General features: G+C 36.8%; 1 protein-coding gene across 1 annotated transcript in view; it reads left to right on the top strand.

The window, feature by feature from the left end:
* agmo (alkylglycerol monooxygenase) overlaps positions 1 to 16461 on the top strand; it is an 81373-nt gene that overhangs the window by 29131 nt on the left and 35781 nt on the right. Inside the window, exons 4-9 of the mRNA XM_032559321.1 lie at positions 8010 to 8113; positions 10120 to 10215; positions 12774 to 12840; positions 12928 to 12993; positions 14177 to 14256; positions 14601 to 14735. Of these exons, the coding sequence (XP_032415212.1) occupies positions 8010 to 8113; positions 10120 to 10215; positions 12774 to 12840; positions 12928 to 12993; positions 14177 to 14256; positions 14601 to 14735 (548 nt within the window). The remainder of the gene's footprint in view (positions 1 to 8009; positions 8114 to 10119; positions 10216 to 12773; positions 12841 to 12927; positions 12994 to 14176; positions 14257 to 14600; positions 14736 to 16461) is intronic.

The raw sequence follows: 16461 nt of genomic DNA on the forward strand, positions 1-16461 counted from the left end.
AAGGTTTTGTGCACATTTTGTAAAAGAAGCACACAAACATTTCCGAATACAAGAAAATTCACATTTTGCACTTTTTTGTTCTTCCAGTTGGGTCTCAGTTGCTTCTAAAAACACCCAACCATGTTTGGCAATAAGTTAATGTTTTGTTGTGTTTGGAAAACGAGCCGTTTCAAAAACCTTCAGATTAAGTCATATAGGACAGATTGTGCCGTTACCTAGCAACCCAAGCGTAGCTCCAGCATGTTTGGTCAGCCGGTTTTACCATATTTTGTTGTGAGTAAATCACCAAAACATGACAGAAAAGAATTGATACAAGTCATATTTTACTGCATTAAACAACAATGTTTTCAGGACAAATTAAAAAAAACTAACGTTTCTTGAGTAATCAGGTCTCTGATGAGCAAATGGATCTAGATGGTTACCTAACAAGCAGCTTTGAAGGCTGCTTGTTAGGTAACCATCAACTTTATCAACAAATCAACTTTATTTATCCCAAAGGGAAATGAAAATAAGAGCTAAAGATACAGTAAGTATGAAATAGGCAATAAAGAAACAATAAATAGCAGGAGGCTCATCAGAGACCAGAAACAGGATTTTAAAATGTCTTTTTATTAACAGGGAGTCTCAGTAAAAGAACTGGTGTGACATGATCCAGTTTTCCATTTTCGTCAGAACTGCTTGAGCTTCAACTGACCTGTAAATACACCTTTACATAAATCTATTTTACTGACACAAACCAAACTTCTTGCTGTTTATTGTGTGTTTAACAGCCAAATTAACAGCTTCTTTATATTAACAGCTTCTTTATAGTATTTTCTTCGTGTTTCTCTTTACTTCATAGAAAAACATCTGCCTCTAACTCCATTTCTAGCAGCTTCCTCTGTCACACCACCCGTCTGCAGATGAAGGCTTTCTGTAGCCTTCCTATTTTTCTCTTCTGTGTCAGCTCCACTTTCAACCTCCGTCCATTATATCTGGTTTCCCTCTTTTGCGTATCCGAACCATCTCAGCCTTCCTGCTCGACCGTTTTTTAAAATCTTGTCAGATTTGGTCTGGTACAGTGAAAATCTTAATGTCTTAACAGTAGATGTGTTTATATTTATCTTATCATTGTGCAATTTGACATTTTGAAAATAAATTTGCTTAATGGGAAAATTTTTTGCCAAAAAGTTTTTGTGACAAGATGAGGTTATTTTATTTTATTTTTTTCTGTACCAAAATTGGTTTATTTTGCAAAATGGAAACAGTCACAAGATTAACCATCAGATTAAACCACGAAGAAGACTTGTAGGATCTTGGTGTTTAATGACTTTCAACTGACCAAATTCAGTCACGTGTGATTTTAATCGTGTTTATTATTTAATGCAATTGCGAAATTAGTGGAGCATTTACAAAGTTTTGAGCACATTCGTAATAGTGACATGTTCACTACTCTCTTTTCATGTTTTTCATAAATGTTTTAAGCAGCCTGCATGGCTGTGCTTCAGTGCGAACATGTGGCCATTAAAGTGTGAAACACCTGAATTCAATCATTTGGATGGATGAGCAAATATTATCAGCGGTATTGTTCATTTTTACTACAAAGCTAAACCTCTTGGCTGTCTGACAAAGTTCAATAAAAAAAAACAATCAGTACATCATGAAATTTTGCTTGTCAGGGTGTAATGAATTGCTTTTTAAAGTGGCATAATAACGCAGCCTGGTATGGCTAATGCTGTTAGCATAGCTAATTAGGAGACTATCCTCAATAATGTTTAAAGTTGTGTGAATTTTGTCACACAACTGCAAAAATTCAAAATCTTACCAAGTGTCTTTGGTCTAGTTTCTCGTGCAAATATTTTTGTACACTTGAATTAAGACAAAACTAACTTTGAAGTTACTTTACAGCAAGTTATAGGAGCTTGTTTTAAGTTAAAACTTCCTTAATATAGATGAAAAAGTACTTATTCCATTGGCAGATTATTTCACTTATAATATGGGAAAAATGTCTTGTTACAAGGTAAATAATCTGACAGTCGAACTACCTTTTTTTCATCAATGTTAAGGAATTATTTCCTTAAAGCAATCTTAATAGCTACTTGTAAGTTAGTTTTGTCTTAATTGGAATAGAATTTAGACCAAACATACTTGGTAAGACTTTATGTTTTTGCAGTGTTATGACATGTGGAAACCACTCTTGTAACTGATTTTATGATTTTTAAACCATGATTAGCCTTGTTTTGTCAGCATGAGTCAGCTAAAATTAAAGGCACCCAGTTTGCTGCTGATATTTTCTTTTAAAGCTGAGTTTTGCTGAAATATTACAAATAATTTCCTTCATATTTTCTCTAAGTCTCATGCACGGTGCCATAAATATCCTTCACCTGATTAGCGTCCACACATCCTTGTTATTCTCAAGAAATCCAGATTTAGAGATCACCGGAGATCTGTCTTCTGTAGCTTTGAATTTGGGCTCTGTGGTACTGGTTCTCATCGTCAGCAGGGCTTCCCTCCTGAATAAGCCCAGCCAAACTATGCAGCGTCCCACCGCGTCCTCAGATGAGGACATGGGCCTGCAGTGAAGCTTAGCAGTTCCAACTTCCTATCAGTGACAACAAGCATCAATCTTAGCCGCCCTTCGTCCTAGACCCTGCCAAGCGTGGCTCTAGTGAAGTGAAAAATTGTGAATGCCGTAGGCTGCTGGAATTAAACAAAGGCTGGATTATCCTCTCAGTATGTCCCGTAGTGGGACTATTCATCGTCGAATCCCCCATAGTTCAGAGCGGAAGAAATATAATAATTTTTGTTCTTGGCTGCCGCTGATCCAGTCAGGTTTCTTCCCTCTTGCTTTACCTCACTCGTGCTTTCTCCGAAGAAATGTAATTTGTTCTGAAATGTCCAATGAAGTTTTTTGAAAAATTAGACCTTTCAGTTTTTAATCATCCTAAGAAAAAAGCACACCATTTAGCCACCATATGTTCTACCTAAAATAACAATCTTTGTGACTTTTATCCAGTCACACCTGCTAAAATCTAGTCTTAACACTTAAATAAGAAAGGTGTGAAGTAACATTCAGGAGCAGTAGCTTTCACTTGGGGTATCCCAAACACTTGAGGAATTAAAACTCAGCTTCACTTATTAAAGCCTCAACAGACAGATGGTGGCATGTCTCTGCTTTCAAAACACTTACCTTCAGTTCTCAGCTGTGTGTTTGTTCAGGTGTTGCAGACCCACCACACAGGGGTTCATGACTGCTGGCTGCATTAAGTTTATGGATCGCAGGAGTTGAAGATTTTAATTTTAAATGTTTGTGTCAGAGTGATCCATGGTAGGCAAAGCTTCTGCTTTCTGTGAGATGTTGCAACTTTTGTACACTACTTTTCATAGTGTTGACATTATAAATGTGATTTCTGTGATGTAATGGAACTATTTTATGCGCAAGGTTACGTTGGAGTAGAACCGGGAAGTGACGTACACACTAGAGCCGACAACACATTGTTCTATAAGGTGAAATGTATTAGTGTTGTGTTCAACATTAAAAGACGTTTAAACACAATACGGGTGGCATCATTGACTCTGCATAACACTACAATTTAAGTAAGATGGTCACTGCAAAAACACTAAAACTTACCAAGTATTTTAGTGTTTCTACTACAAATATCTAAGTACACTTGAATTAAGACAAAACTAACATAAAACGTAGCAGCAAGATATAGAAGCTTGATAATTTATTCATGAAATGTATTTTTTATTTACACCTAAGGAGAATTTAGAGAGACCAATTAACCTAACAGTCATGATTCTTGTGAAGCCGGAGCACCCGGAGAGAACCTACAAGTTAAAAATAAAAAAATTTGTTGATGATTATATTTGATATTCAAACATATAACACAGTGTACAGAAATAACTGCTTACACAAGCGACAAGTGTGGAAGAATTAACAAAGCGAATGAGCAAAAGAGAGCAAATGCAAAACAGAATAAGGTTAGTATTCACATGGTTAGTAGTAGACATCTATACCATAAATGTTGTTTTGCATTTTGGTTGTGAATGTTTACGCAATTCAACAATTCGGGGCACACTTTCTCTGAGCTCTTCGTGTCAGTTAAACCTGCATCAAAGGAGCTGCTTGTTTTGTTTTCTGCTATCCCCTCATCTACAAGCTCATCTTTCAATGCTTCTCCCTCCTCTACAAAACCAACGTTGTTGTTTTGGAGACCAGGGAACCTCATGTTTGAGAACAACGGACTGGCCAGTGACGTCTTCTCTGCCACAGCAGAAGCAGCGATCAATGACGTGACAGGAAAGGCTGCGTTGTCGGCAACAGATCCTGACCGAGGCAGACACAAGGAAACTTTCTCTTCCTCTGTGCAAATTTTCCCAACCGGGCCAGTTCTTACTTTGCAAACAGTGACAAAATAGTTCCCACGGATTGTGGTGTCATCCCGAGCACCATTTTGCGATGTTCTGGGTTTACGTCAAATTAGCTCAACCCGAACAAGTAGAAGCCACGAATAAACTGGGAAAACAACGTCAGTCGCTCTGTTCAAAACTCCCGTCCCTCGCTTCCGACGTCCATCACGACGTTACTGCAAATATTTTGCTAAACAGATACTTATGAGTTAGTTTTTGTCTTATTTCAACTGTACTAATATATTTGCACTAGAAAGAAGACCATAAATATTTGGTAAGATTTGGTGTTTTTGAAGTGATGCTGTTGAGCAAGAACACTAAGATTTCATAGTATTGGATAATAAAGCAGAAGCTGAGGAGGCGCTGGGCGGAGCCATGTGCGGAGGCCGCGGTTGTCCTGGGTTTGGTTCCTGGTCTCGGACCATTTGCTGCATGTCTTCACCTTCTCTCTCCACCCTGTTTCCAGAAGATCTACTGTTTTTTAAAGGTCAAGAAAGCCACTAAATAAAAAAAAAATAAAATAAAAACAAATGAAGTAAAAATAGAACATGAAGTTGATTTTTTGAACATATGTGAAAAAGATATTTACAGCATGAAACATAATGTCAAAACTTTGGTTTTTACATATTTAAAAGAGTGAGTGAAAGTATAAACTTATCAATATCCCCATTCCTTGTTCTACAACTGAGTTTTAGGGCCACACTGAGAAAATTGTTTTTTAAAAATTATGAGAATAAAATCATACTATGGGAAGTCATAATATTGCAACTTTATTCTTGTAATTTTACAACCTTATTGTCATTATTTTATTTTTTATTTTTCTTAGCATGGCTCTAATATACTGTTGCATTATCCACCTAATCTTAGATTTATTACAATATTTACATATAACAACTAAGCCTGTATTTAATCGCTTATCAATATAGTATCTGTTTAACTTTTATTACAGTGGATCAACAATTATCACACTAAAACAAAACTAGCATCAATAACAGAATAATACTATCAATAATCATATGTTTACATTAAAATAATGTAAAATAATTAACAGTTGTTTGTTTGGACATTGTCTAAGTTTGATATTCAAATTGTTCCACAGTTTAACTTCACTTATTGATACACAAAAGTTTTTATAGTAGTTCTGAATTTGCATATTTTAAACTGTGATTTCCTCTCTTATATTTTTGCTACAGTCTTAAACTTTTTTTGAATGTTTTCCGATAATTATTTTTTATTTGTAGACAGTTGTCTGTAGTTCTATGTCAGTGAATTTTAATAATTCAGATTTTACAAATAGTGTGTGATTGTGTTTTTCTAAACATCCAACCTTATGGATTATTCTTATTGCTTATAGTATTGTTATTGCCTGTAGTGTAATCTTCTAGTAATAACCTCAGATCTGAAATGAAAGTAAAAACATAAAAAATGTAAATATTTATACAGAAACAGTTCCACAATAGAAATACTGCTTGTGCTAAATATTTCTACTCTGTTGTTCTGGTCTTTGAAAGTCAAAGACAAGCTAATTTATCAGTAGCTAATTAGCTACTTTAGCTAGTTAAATCTGAGTTGACAGAGTAAACTGGCTAATTAGCTTGTTAATCAAGGTATCTCGCTATAAAATTAAGACCATATTCAATGAAATTCAGCACAAAGAGCCACATTTATGTACCTAAGGCTCAAACTTGTACGGTATTTGAAGGCTACAGTTCTCTCTCAGACGGCAGCAGAAGCAGAAGTGGGATGGAAGGTGCCAAAAAGCACAGGCCAGACGGGGTGGTCCGGAAACGGCTTGGGGATCCAGTGAAACTTAACAAGCATGTTCCCGTTGGATGTTAAAATGAAGTGTAACACAGATATTAATGTAGCAAGTATCACAACATAGCAGAGGAATGCAAACTGGAGCACTGGGACATCAAGCTGGAGGCGAACCAACTGCAGCCAAATACCCGTGTAGTCATAATAGCTCAAACTCCACCAGTCCAGTTTCAAGCGTTACGTTTTCAGCACAGCTGGCCAGGAGTGTTTTTAAAATGGCTCCTTCTGTGGGTGGAGGTGTATAGTTACTCGTCTAGGGAGGGAGTAGGGCTTTGTGTTGGGATAAATCCCTGGTAGGGGTTTGGAGTCCATGCTTGAATCTCATATCGTTACTCTGCTGTTTACCGCTCTTTAGCACTTATGAGTGTGAATGCACTTTTTTGTATTAAGGAGGCCAGTCAAGGGCACAAAAGGTGTCAAAAGGTGCCCCACTAAAATAGCAGCTTCTGCATTCTTGGATTACAATAAAAAGTGGGCCAAAGCTTGAATAACAAAACAATTTACTTACCCAAACTACGCTAAGCTAAACAGGCTAAATATGTGACTAGAAAATTTAGCCTGTGCCATCAGCCACTGTAGCAAACTAATCTACTGCGTAGTTTTTGCATACTACGCACATGACATAATTAGCCTGTGTAGCTTAGCTGGTTAGCATCTCGTCTTTTGTATGTTTTTAAGGTTGCTCTGGTGTAAAGGGAAACACTGTTTATGACATAAATCATGTGGTGTGAATTCAGGTAAAGTCGGTAATTTGATCAACATGTCAGGAAGGAGGAGATATGCGTCGGTTTCTAAGCTAGCTGTTTCAAACTTTTCTACACACCGTCATCTATGAGCCCCAACCAGGTGTGTTTACAGACAAATGAGCTCGACTTGAACAAGTAGAAGCCATGAATAAACTGGCAAAAACAACTTGGGAAAACAATTTCAGTCGCTCCGTTCAATACTCCTGACGTCCATCATGGTGCCTGGAATGATTAAATGACGTTGTTGCAAAGACTCTACTTGTAGCACTGCTATGCTAACTCTATTCAACTTAAGATTACAAAATGCAAACAGTTGTTTAATTGCTCCCCTTTTCTCCTTTATGACGAGTTTTTTGTGCAGTAGTCTGATGCTGCTTTTTCATCTTTCCATGATCAAACATCATAGATGAGATGGTAATTAGCTGCTTGGCTCCAATCTAATGTGTTTAACAACAACAAAATGGATTAATGGTGGTTGTTAAACAACAAAAGAGGTATTTCATTCCTCTACTGACAAGCAGTGTGAACAAAACACTAAATATATGAGCAAACTGATTAATGGCTTTGGTGGGAGTCAGTAGACTGACCAATCAGATACCAAGGGTAGCCGATGGCCCATTGTGAATTAATCAATCAATCAAATTTTATTTGTATAGCACATTTCAGCATCAAGGCATTTCAAAGTGCTTTACATCATTACAAACACAAAAACACAAAGTCAGGCAACACAGAATCGACAAAACATTACATTAAGTCAAGTGCCATCATTAAATTCGTAATTGATTACTTTTCAAATACAACTCTAATCAGGTGGGTTTTTAGTCGAGATTTAAAGGAACTCAGTGTTTCAGCTGTTTTACAGTTTTCTGGAAGTTTGTTTCAGATTTGGGGTGCATAGAAGCTGAAAGCTGCTTCTCCTCGTTTGGTTCTGGGGATGCAGAGCAGAACCAGAACATGAAGACCTGAGGGGTCTGGAAGGTTGATACAGCAGCAGATCTTTAGTGAATAAACTCATTAATGTTGCCTCTTGATGTTCTGTTTGTAATGTTTTAGAGGTGGCCATCCTCTGGGCTGCTCACCAGGTTCACCACAGTTCAGAGTACTACAACCTGACCACGGCGCTCAGACAGTCGCTCACCCAGCAGTTCACCTCTTGGGTAAGTTTCTACTTGTTCTTTTCTAGTACAACTCAACAAATCCAATAATTAACTGGAAATTATTAACAGTCTAATAAGCATCGTCCCTGTAGTCAGAATTTTCTTCTTCCAAATGTTCATTGTTGTTCATTACTGAAATCACACATCTAGTTTATTTATCTGCTGCTGTAAATAATCACTAAAGCTCTAAATCTGCAAACAATAAAACCTTCAAATGCTCCAACTTGAGTGATGCTTAGAAAGCTGTAGCGACAAATCTGTTCACACTGAAATGTTTTGGCACTGAATGAATATGGTGGTGTTTGAAACCCGATCACTACCAGAACATTTAATGTCTGGGACGTAGCGTTCCGCCCGGTGGCTTTAAAACGCGACACCAAAACAAATCAGAGCAGGAGAACGCCCAGCTACTACTGAAGTCTGATATTTGTGAACATTACGGTTTCCTATTTGGCTGCGGTGACGATGGAGGAAAAAAGGTGGACCAAACCAAAGCCTTGTCAGTGTTTATCAACAGTGACGAGCGTAATTAAGTTCGCTCTCTACTTTACACATTACTGACCTGAGATGATGTCATGTAGTCTTTAGACCAGCAGATATAAGACCACACACCGGAGTTTAAATCTGTCCACTACATACACTGACTTATATTAAAAAAACTAAAGTGACTTAAACAAGTTTCAATATCATGTTTTGAGAGTCTTATTTAAAAATTCTTGAACAACAGCGACCATTTTTATTTGTTTTTATTGTTGTATGACCTTTCTATAGATCAGGAGTCTGCAACCTCAACAAATCCACCTCTTTGGACCTTCCTCAATGGCTCTACCTTTTAGTGCTTTCACACCGAACGCGTTTCGCGTGACAAAAACGCGTCTGACGCTTTGAGTTTGAGGCGTGTGCATTTTGAAGTTACTCTAGACGCGTGTTGGGACGAGCCGCTGTTTTCCATTGTCGATCTCTTTGTAATATGGCGGATGAAATTGAGAAAGTGGTACCAAAATATTATGCAGTGAAAGCATAATGTCTTTACTGAACATTTTGTGTTCGGTTTCTATCGAACAAACACCGGTGACAGCTGATGACGGATTGAACCTCTTGCCTTCTTTTCCTCTCCCGGTTACTTTGAACAATAGCAGATTAAATGTTGAGAGTAGCTCGGTTTTATTCACTGAAATCAATAGGATATCGCTTTGAATTCACCAGACAATTCAGAGGTTTCGTGAGTTTCTCAAGCTAGCTGGGCGCTGGCGAGGGTTTTTATCAGCGCCGTTTTTGTCTCACCTGAGTCCAGTTTGATGACCTGCTAACCCGCATCAGCGCCTGCAGAATTGGTTGACACTCTGTGTCCAGCAGCAAAAGTTCTGATTTTCTAACTCCCGTGTTGGACGCGCTTGGCACGAGTCAAACGCTCGAAACGCGCCGCGACGAGTGTCCACATAGACTCTGGATGCTCAAATCACATCACACCATTTGGCTAAAGAATAAATGGAACCAACTAATGTTTTAAATATAGATATAATAACAAATTCAGGTTTTTAACAAATGTTTTTTTCCTGCACTATTTCCATTGAATTTCTACAAATATGACACTAAACGTAATAAGACGCTTTTAGATCTGTTGTTTTTTTTGTCATTAAGATGGAAGCTGAGATTCTTTGTTAAATTTTACATCATTTTACATGAAAATGAGGTAAAAAAAAAAAGTCAGAAAAACACTATCCATCCTATTTTTACAGAATTCTGTTTATATTCATTTTAAATCCTAAAAATAGACATAAAAGGGTGGCTATTTAAAAACTATAACAAATTTTAAAAAGAAAAGACTCTGAACCAAATGAATCTCAGTAAGTAAGGGAGCTTGTTGAGTGACCCTGTTCTACAGTAAGTATTTTCTAAAATTACACTTTCTCAGCTGCAGATGATATAAAATAGAGTTTTTTGCTCATGATTGTGTATTAAATTGTTTGACACAGTGTCTTGCTTGCCTCTTTTGTCCACTTCAGATCTTCTACCTTCCTATGGCTCTCGCTGTTCCTCCCTCTGTCTTTGCTGTTCATATACAGTTAAACCTTCTCTACCAGTTCTGGATCCACACTGAGGTAATTATGAAATGCTTTAAATATAATAAATAAACAAACCTGTGGATTTTCTAAAAAATTGAGCTGCAGCTAAACACCTTGGATTATCCCAATATGAGCTCAAATCTGCAGAATATTAATATTTATGTATTTAGTTAGGCCTTAAATTGAAAAACACATTTTTATTAGACGATTTTAAACATGGCAGTCAGGAATATTCTGCGGGGGGAAAAAAAGCATTACATTTACTTTCTGTTCAGCGCTTGCGTCGTGTGAGCGTACCCGTCCATTTCCTGTCGCTAGGCAGAGTTAATGTTTAACTGAAAACTCTTTAAAGTTATCTCTCTTCTTATGCCAGTTGCAATTTGTCGGTTAAGTCAGGCTTTCTCGTCTCGGCGGTGCAGTGTGGAACCTGTGTTCAATAAAAAATAATGAGATTTTATGAAAGATTCCAAACAGAAGCACAACCACTCTGTCTGCCTTTAGAGTGACTGGGAATATCACGTTTACAATCCCCAGGACCATTACAGGCAGTGGGAGGATTTGGAACGCCCTCCCTCCATCTTTTAGTGCACTATTAGAGAAAAAAGTTGTAATAATCACAATTTTCTCAGAGGATGTAATTTATACCTCCTTTATAGACTTTCTTTCTTTTTTTTTTTGATGTCATGTGAATTTACTGGCACGCTATTGGCCGCAGCTTTAGAGCTGAAGTGAAGCGGCGCTCTTTCATTCGAGATAAAACTCTCACGCTCAGCAGCCATTACGTGGAAATAATGAAACATTCGGTCCAGACCGCACACGCATCTGCACCGATAGATCAGATCAGGTTCAGACCAATGCAGAAATATAAACTGGGCTAAATTTGACTGATTGAAGTTGATATTGTGGAACAAAAAACAATTAAAGCTGTGAAGTTTCAGATCTTCTTCCGCAGTGAAACACATTTGCTTACATTGTTTAGTTTGTTTTATTCGTAGCGATGGTGTTGCTAGAATCATTACGTACGTGACTGAAGAACGTAACAAACATGCATATTATTAGAGCCACTCAAACGTATTACAGTATACAATTCTTATTATACACATATGCCTATTAATACACTTAATACTTAATTATATTTTTCTTTCACTATAATACTGAAAGAAAAAAGAAATAAAATGCACCAGTTTTTGTTGTTTTTTCAACAAGATAAAAAAAAGTTTAATTAAAAATTAAACCAGAAAACAAACCCGACTATTCTTCACTCACATGCGTCTGGTCTTGGACATTAACGAAGATTACTTTGTTTGGGTAAACCTTTAATTGAAGGGCTGTGATAAGACAGACATAACACCAACATGAAGGAGTTTTCCTAAATGTTTACTGTTGTCATCTAGTATCATTCTGTAAATAATCACAATTTTAATGCTAAAAGTGTCTATAAGTTGCATTAAAAGTCCATTAAAAGTGACAACTTTGCATTAAAAATGTCATTATTTACCGAATGACACTTAATGATTCCTTCATGTTTATGAGAGATGTCATGTCAGTTTTGTGCACACTCCTTAAAATAACATCTTACCAATTGTTTGTTTGGCAATATTTACCCAAGATCGTTATGTTCATTCAGAAATGACAGTAAAATTTGATTTGTTGTTCATTTGCTTCTCATTACCGGGTTAAAAGGTAAGTTCCCACAGTTTTAGCAGCATTTTTGTTTCCTTGTTGAATCAACTCTTCTAAATAAAAAGATTATTTGATTCTCTGTTGTCATTTTGACGAGCCAAAACAATAAAAACATATCTGGTGAGATCATGTTGTAAATGTTTGAAGTGTGAAAATACTTAATTTATGTCATTTTATGCAAATAAGTGTTCAGAATTGTAACTTGGAAAAAGAAACATTGTTTAAAGAAGAAACTTTCATACGTAATGCTTTGTTTTGTATATTTTTTACTAAGCTAAACCAGCTCTTCGTGTGAGAAGACAGAAGTCGTCCAAGTGCATTAATTACACCCCACCGCATAATAAAAGCAGCAGCAATTCTATTTGCAGAAATTAATCTACGAACTGGAAACCATGACAAGCATGCCCAGAGACTGGGAATTACTGGGTGTAAGGCCAGAGCTAAATTCAGTTAATTTAAGTTCTTTACAGTGTTTCTGCAGCACAACTTCAAAACAAACATGACAAACGGCTTTAAAATCATATTGAAGACAATCAGATTCGGTTCAAATTGACTCAAATCAATCCAGTTCATTCTATAGCCAAGTTAGCTTGGAGGAAATATGCAGGTGGTTGATAGTCTTTACAGGTTTTACAGAAACCTTCTGGTTTCTTAGTGCGTATCTAGTTTCTATGTTGGAAAACAAAAACTGTGCAAAGTTAACGGTGGCCATATTAATAACATCCATTCATTGTGTTGTACTGGAAGAACATCGGCTGAAAACCTGAGAAAGAATTCAAAATGTTTTATAGGAAATTACCATCTGGAAATTTTCAAGTGGAAACAAAAAGATTTACACTTTCATGGTACAATACCTGTTAAAAGTTTTATTTAAAAGATCATCAATGTGAAAAATACGTGACATTTTCCAGGTAATCAGAGACCTCGGACCTCTAGAGTGGATCTTCAACACGCCCAAACATCACAGAGTTCATCATGGTGAGTCAGTCAGATGTTCATAAAATACACCAATCATGTCTGAAAGTTTTGTAATTATGTTCACATCACAAAATGTGACTTCAACAGGAAGAAACATTTACTGCATTGACAAGAACTATGGAGGAATTCTTATTATCTGGGACAGATTGTTTGGTAAGAAAAATCATAGTTGTCTTCATTTCACTCCTAATTTGATATCCTGAATTTATATAACTTACTTGTTTGATTTTTCTTTTGTTTTGTTTTGTTATTTTTACTTTTTATTACCTTAAAGTAAAACTATAGATGTAATTTTAAAGTATTGCTACAACTTCCTGGTTGTATTCAGCCTTGACGTGTGTACTGGCTTGTCACATGATCCCCAATGGGAAATATAAGTTTATTGATCATCCATTAGTTTAATTATTAATGGAAACTAAACATAGAACGAAGAATTGGGAAAAGATTTCTGGTGTTTTATACTCTAAGTCAAAGAGCCATTTTGCTCTCAGACCAGATTAAAAAAAACTTTAGAGCCATAAATATTGCACAATGTTTTGCAGAAACAGCTAAAAAAACATATTTAATGTGTACTTTATTGATGTTTTTATGATGTGAAGCCCTCTCAACTGCCTTGTTGCTGAAATGTGCGGCATAAATAAACTTGATTGATCAAATTTAGATAAAAATCTACTTTAGAAAATGTGTTCCAGTTTTGAAAGAACAGCAAGTTCATCTCTAGTTCTAGGATTTAAAGTCAAGATGAACATAAAATTTAGCAAAAAGAGGATGAATAATTTTTTTTTGTAAAATAAAAAAGCACAGATTCCAACCCATTGACAAAAAATTTTATTAAAAGCATAATACTAGTACTTTTAGTATAGAAATCTAATAAAAATATTGCAGAAAAATTTTAAAAGCTTATAAAAACCTGCATTTGTTATTATATGTATATGTAAAATATTAGCAGGTTCTTTTAATTTTTTTAGCTAAAGTTACTAAGAATCATTGTGGACCTGACAAAAAAACACTTCAATTAATCAGTCAAGTTTATCTGCATTTCAGCAACAAGGTGCTTTACATCATGAAAACACAAAGTCATAGAAAACACAGTCAACAACCAAAACATTACATTTTGCTAAGTGGCATCATTACACATCAAAATGTTGGTCAGTGTCACATTTATTATGGTTCAAAAGCTAAACAGCTTTTAGTCTAGATTTAAACAAACTCAGTGTTTCAGACGTTTTCTCCAGATTTGTAGTGCATGGAAGACGAATGCCACAGGTTGCAGACTCCTGACCTAGCCAGAGACTTTTCTGAGAGAATCTTATTTTGATCTGCATTTATTCCTCAGGTACGTTTGCTGCAGAGTCAGATAAAGTCATATACGGCCTGGTGTTTCCCATCAAGACGTTTGAGATCCTCTACGTTCAGGTTGGTCCTCCCATCTGATAATGAGCACCTTCTATAGGTGAAGCCTGAGCTCATGTTCCCTTTGCTGGCTCTGGGGCCTTTTCCTAACCATAATATTATTACTCTATTCCAAACAAACTGCTCAGTTGAGGTGAAAAAGGCCAATAAAATAAAATACCAGGTGGATGTTATAATTAGTGTCGCTGCCCGCGCCGTTAGCAGAGCACAGCGTGAGCTATGTCCTGCCTAATGACGGCAGAAGCGCTGCAGCTCCAGATTAATTATAGCGGCTCTTTGTTTGGTCGCATTTCAGGTAAATGTTTTGTTGTAAGCTGATGTCTGACGTGTGTTTCTTTTTCTTTCAGTTGCACTACTATGTATATTTATGGAAAAGATCCAGAACTTACAAAACCGTCAGTGACAAGATGTCAACTTTCATCAAAGGGCCGAGCTGGAAACCCGGTAAACGTCGTCTCGGTGACCACGTCGACAATCCCAAGGTTTGCAACATTCTTGACAAACAACGAGAAGAAAGAAGGGGAAAAAAAAGTGAAATGCCCTCAGGCTTCATTACCAATCATTTTGACACACACAAAACACAGGCCCGAATGACTCAGAGCATTCTTTCTTGAAGGATTCATATATTTTACAAGTTTTACAAGAAACTGCCACATGAAATAAAAGCTGCACAGCCTCTGTACAGGCGTCACAATAACTTCAGTTTCAGCGTCTTTAAACAGAGTTTGCAGGACTAAAACCGCATGCAGTAAACTGTGGATGCATGTGTGTGTTGGAGCAGAAAAAAATAAAGGTTCCAGTTGAACGCTTCAGTGGTTTGCTTTGAAATAACGCCTTTGGTGTCACACATTTAGTCCCACAAGCGAACAAGGGAAAAAAAAAAACTCTCAGACTTTGCATCCAACAGATCACTTTAAAGGCATTAAAAAGATTCTGCTTGAAATTTCAGTGAAATATCTTGGATTTATGAAGGCAGCTTTCACTGACGGAGGTAAAATGAAGGGTTGACTGGATGTTTTGGTGCTGAGAATAAGCAGAGCAGAAGGCTGGAATACCTACACAGTCGGGGTGGGGTGTGGGGGGAACCCACATGTGACGGGTTCTTCAAGATTATGGGAAAAACACAGGATTACAGGACAAGACAATTCTTTTATCTGTTTTTTCCTTACCATTTTAGTCCAAAAAGGTTGCAGTTTTATCATAAACCTCACTGTTTTAGACACAACGGGAAAACAAAAAGAAAAATGTCCAAATTGGTTAGAGAAGTCCTTGCTGTTTGGCAGAAGAAACTGCAGCCAATAAATCCCACATTTCTTTTTAATGGAACATAAGAACATAACTGAGCTGAAACTTTAAGGCCATATGTAAAATGTTCAGCTCTTTTTGACCCACTTTTACTTAAAAAATCTTTCAGGGATGTCCTAAATGTGTTGCCCTTTTACATTTTTCCTTAAAAATAAAATCATTTAGCTGTGATAACCAGATGTGTGCAGATTCTGTATTTTCTCTACATTTTTTTTTTTTTTTTCCGTTTGTGTTGTAATGCACAACTGGCATAAGAGCCAGGGCTCCTTGGTTATTATGTGCAGCTGTTCTCTCACATGAAAGTCCAGTATTAGGAGATTGAGTACTATTGACATCTTAAGCTACTGCTGGTGCTTTAGAGCACCATTTAAACACTACAGGTTACATAAAACATTTTTACCGTTACCTCAACCTCAGCTACGTTTCTTATTTGAGGATAGAAAGGAGTCTGCAAGTTCTCAAAGGGTTTGGGTCAGGTATGGAATCGGTCTGTCATTATTGCTTCATGTTTGAGGCCTTTTCATGACTGGCTATGCAGCTTATTCTGCATAAAACTCATGAATGTTTCAGACTTTGAAAGATCCAGATGTTTTCCTGAACCACTGATTGAAGAATGAGGTCTTTTCTGCTTGGTGGTCAGTGCCTGTAAACGGCTTCCCTTTGGTCACACCACTCCACTTGTTGCGGTCTGCTAATTGCTTATCAGATTTTTACAGCATTGCTTTGCTGTTCGCTTATAACAGTGCTCAGCTCAGACAGCCTTTTGAGTTTTTCCTCGTTTTGTGTCGCTCCATGTAGCTCCTCAGTATTTTGTCATCAGGCACGCTGCACAAAAAATCTCTGGAATATTTTGTTCCACAGTGTTGATTTAATTGTTTACATCTTCCTTAAAGGGGATATGTT

This window comes from Xiphophorus hellerii, chromosome 3 (assembly GCF_003331165.1).
Source record: "Xiphophorus hellerii strain 12219 chromosome 3, Xiphophorus_hellerii-4.1, whole genome shotgun sequence".
Classification (NCBI taxonomy): Eukaryota; Metazoa; Chordata; class Actinopteri; order Cyprinodontiformes; family Poeciliidae; genus Xiphophorus; species Xiphophorus hellerii.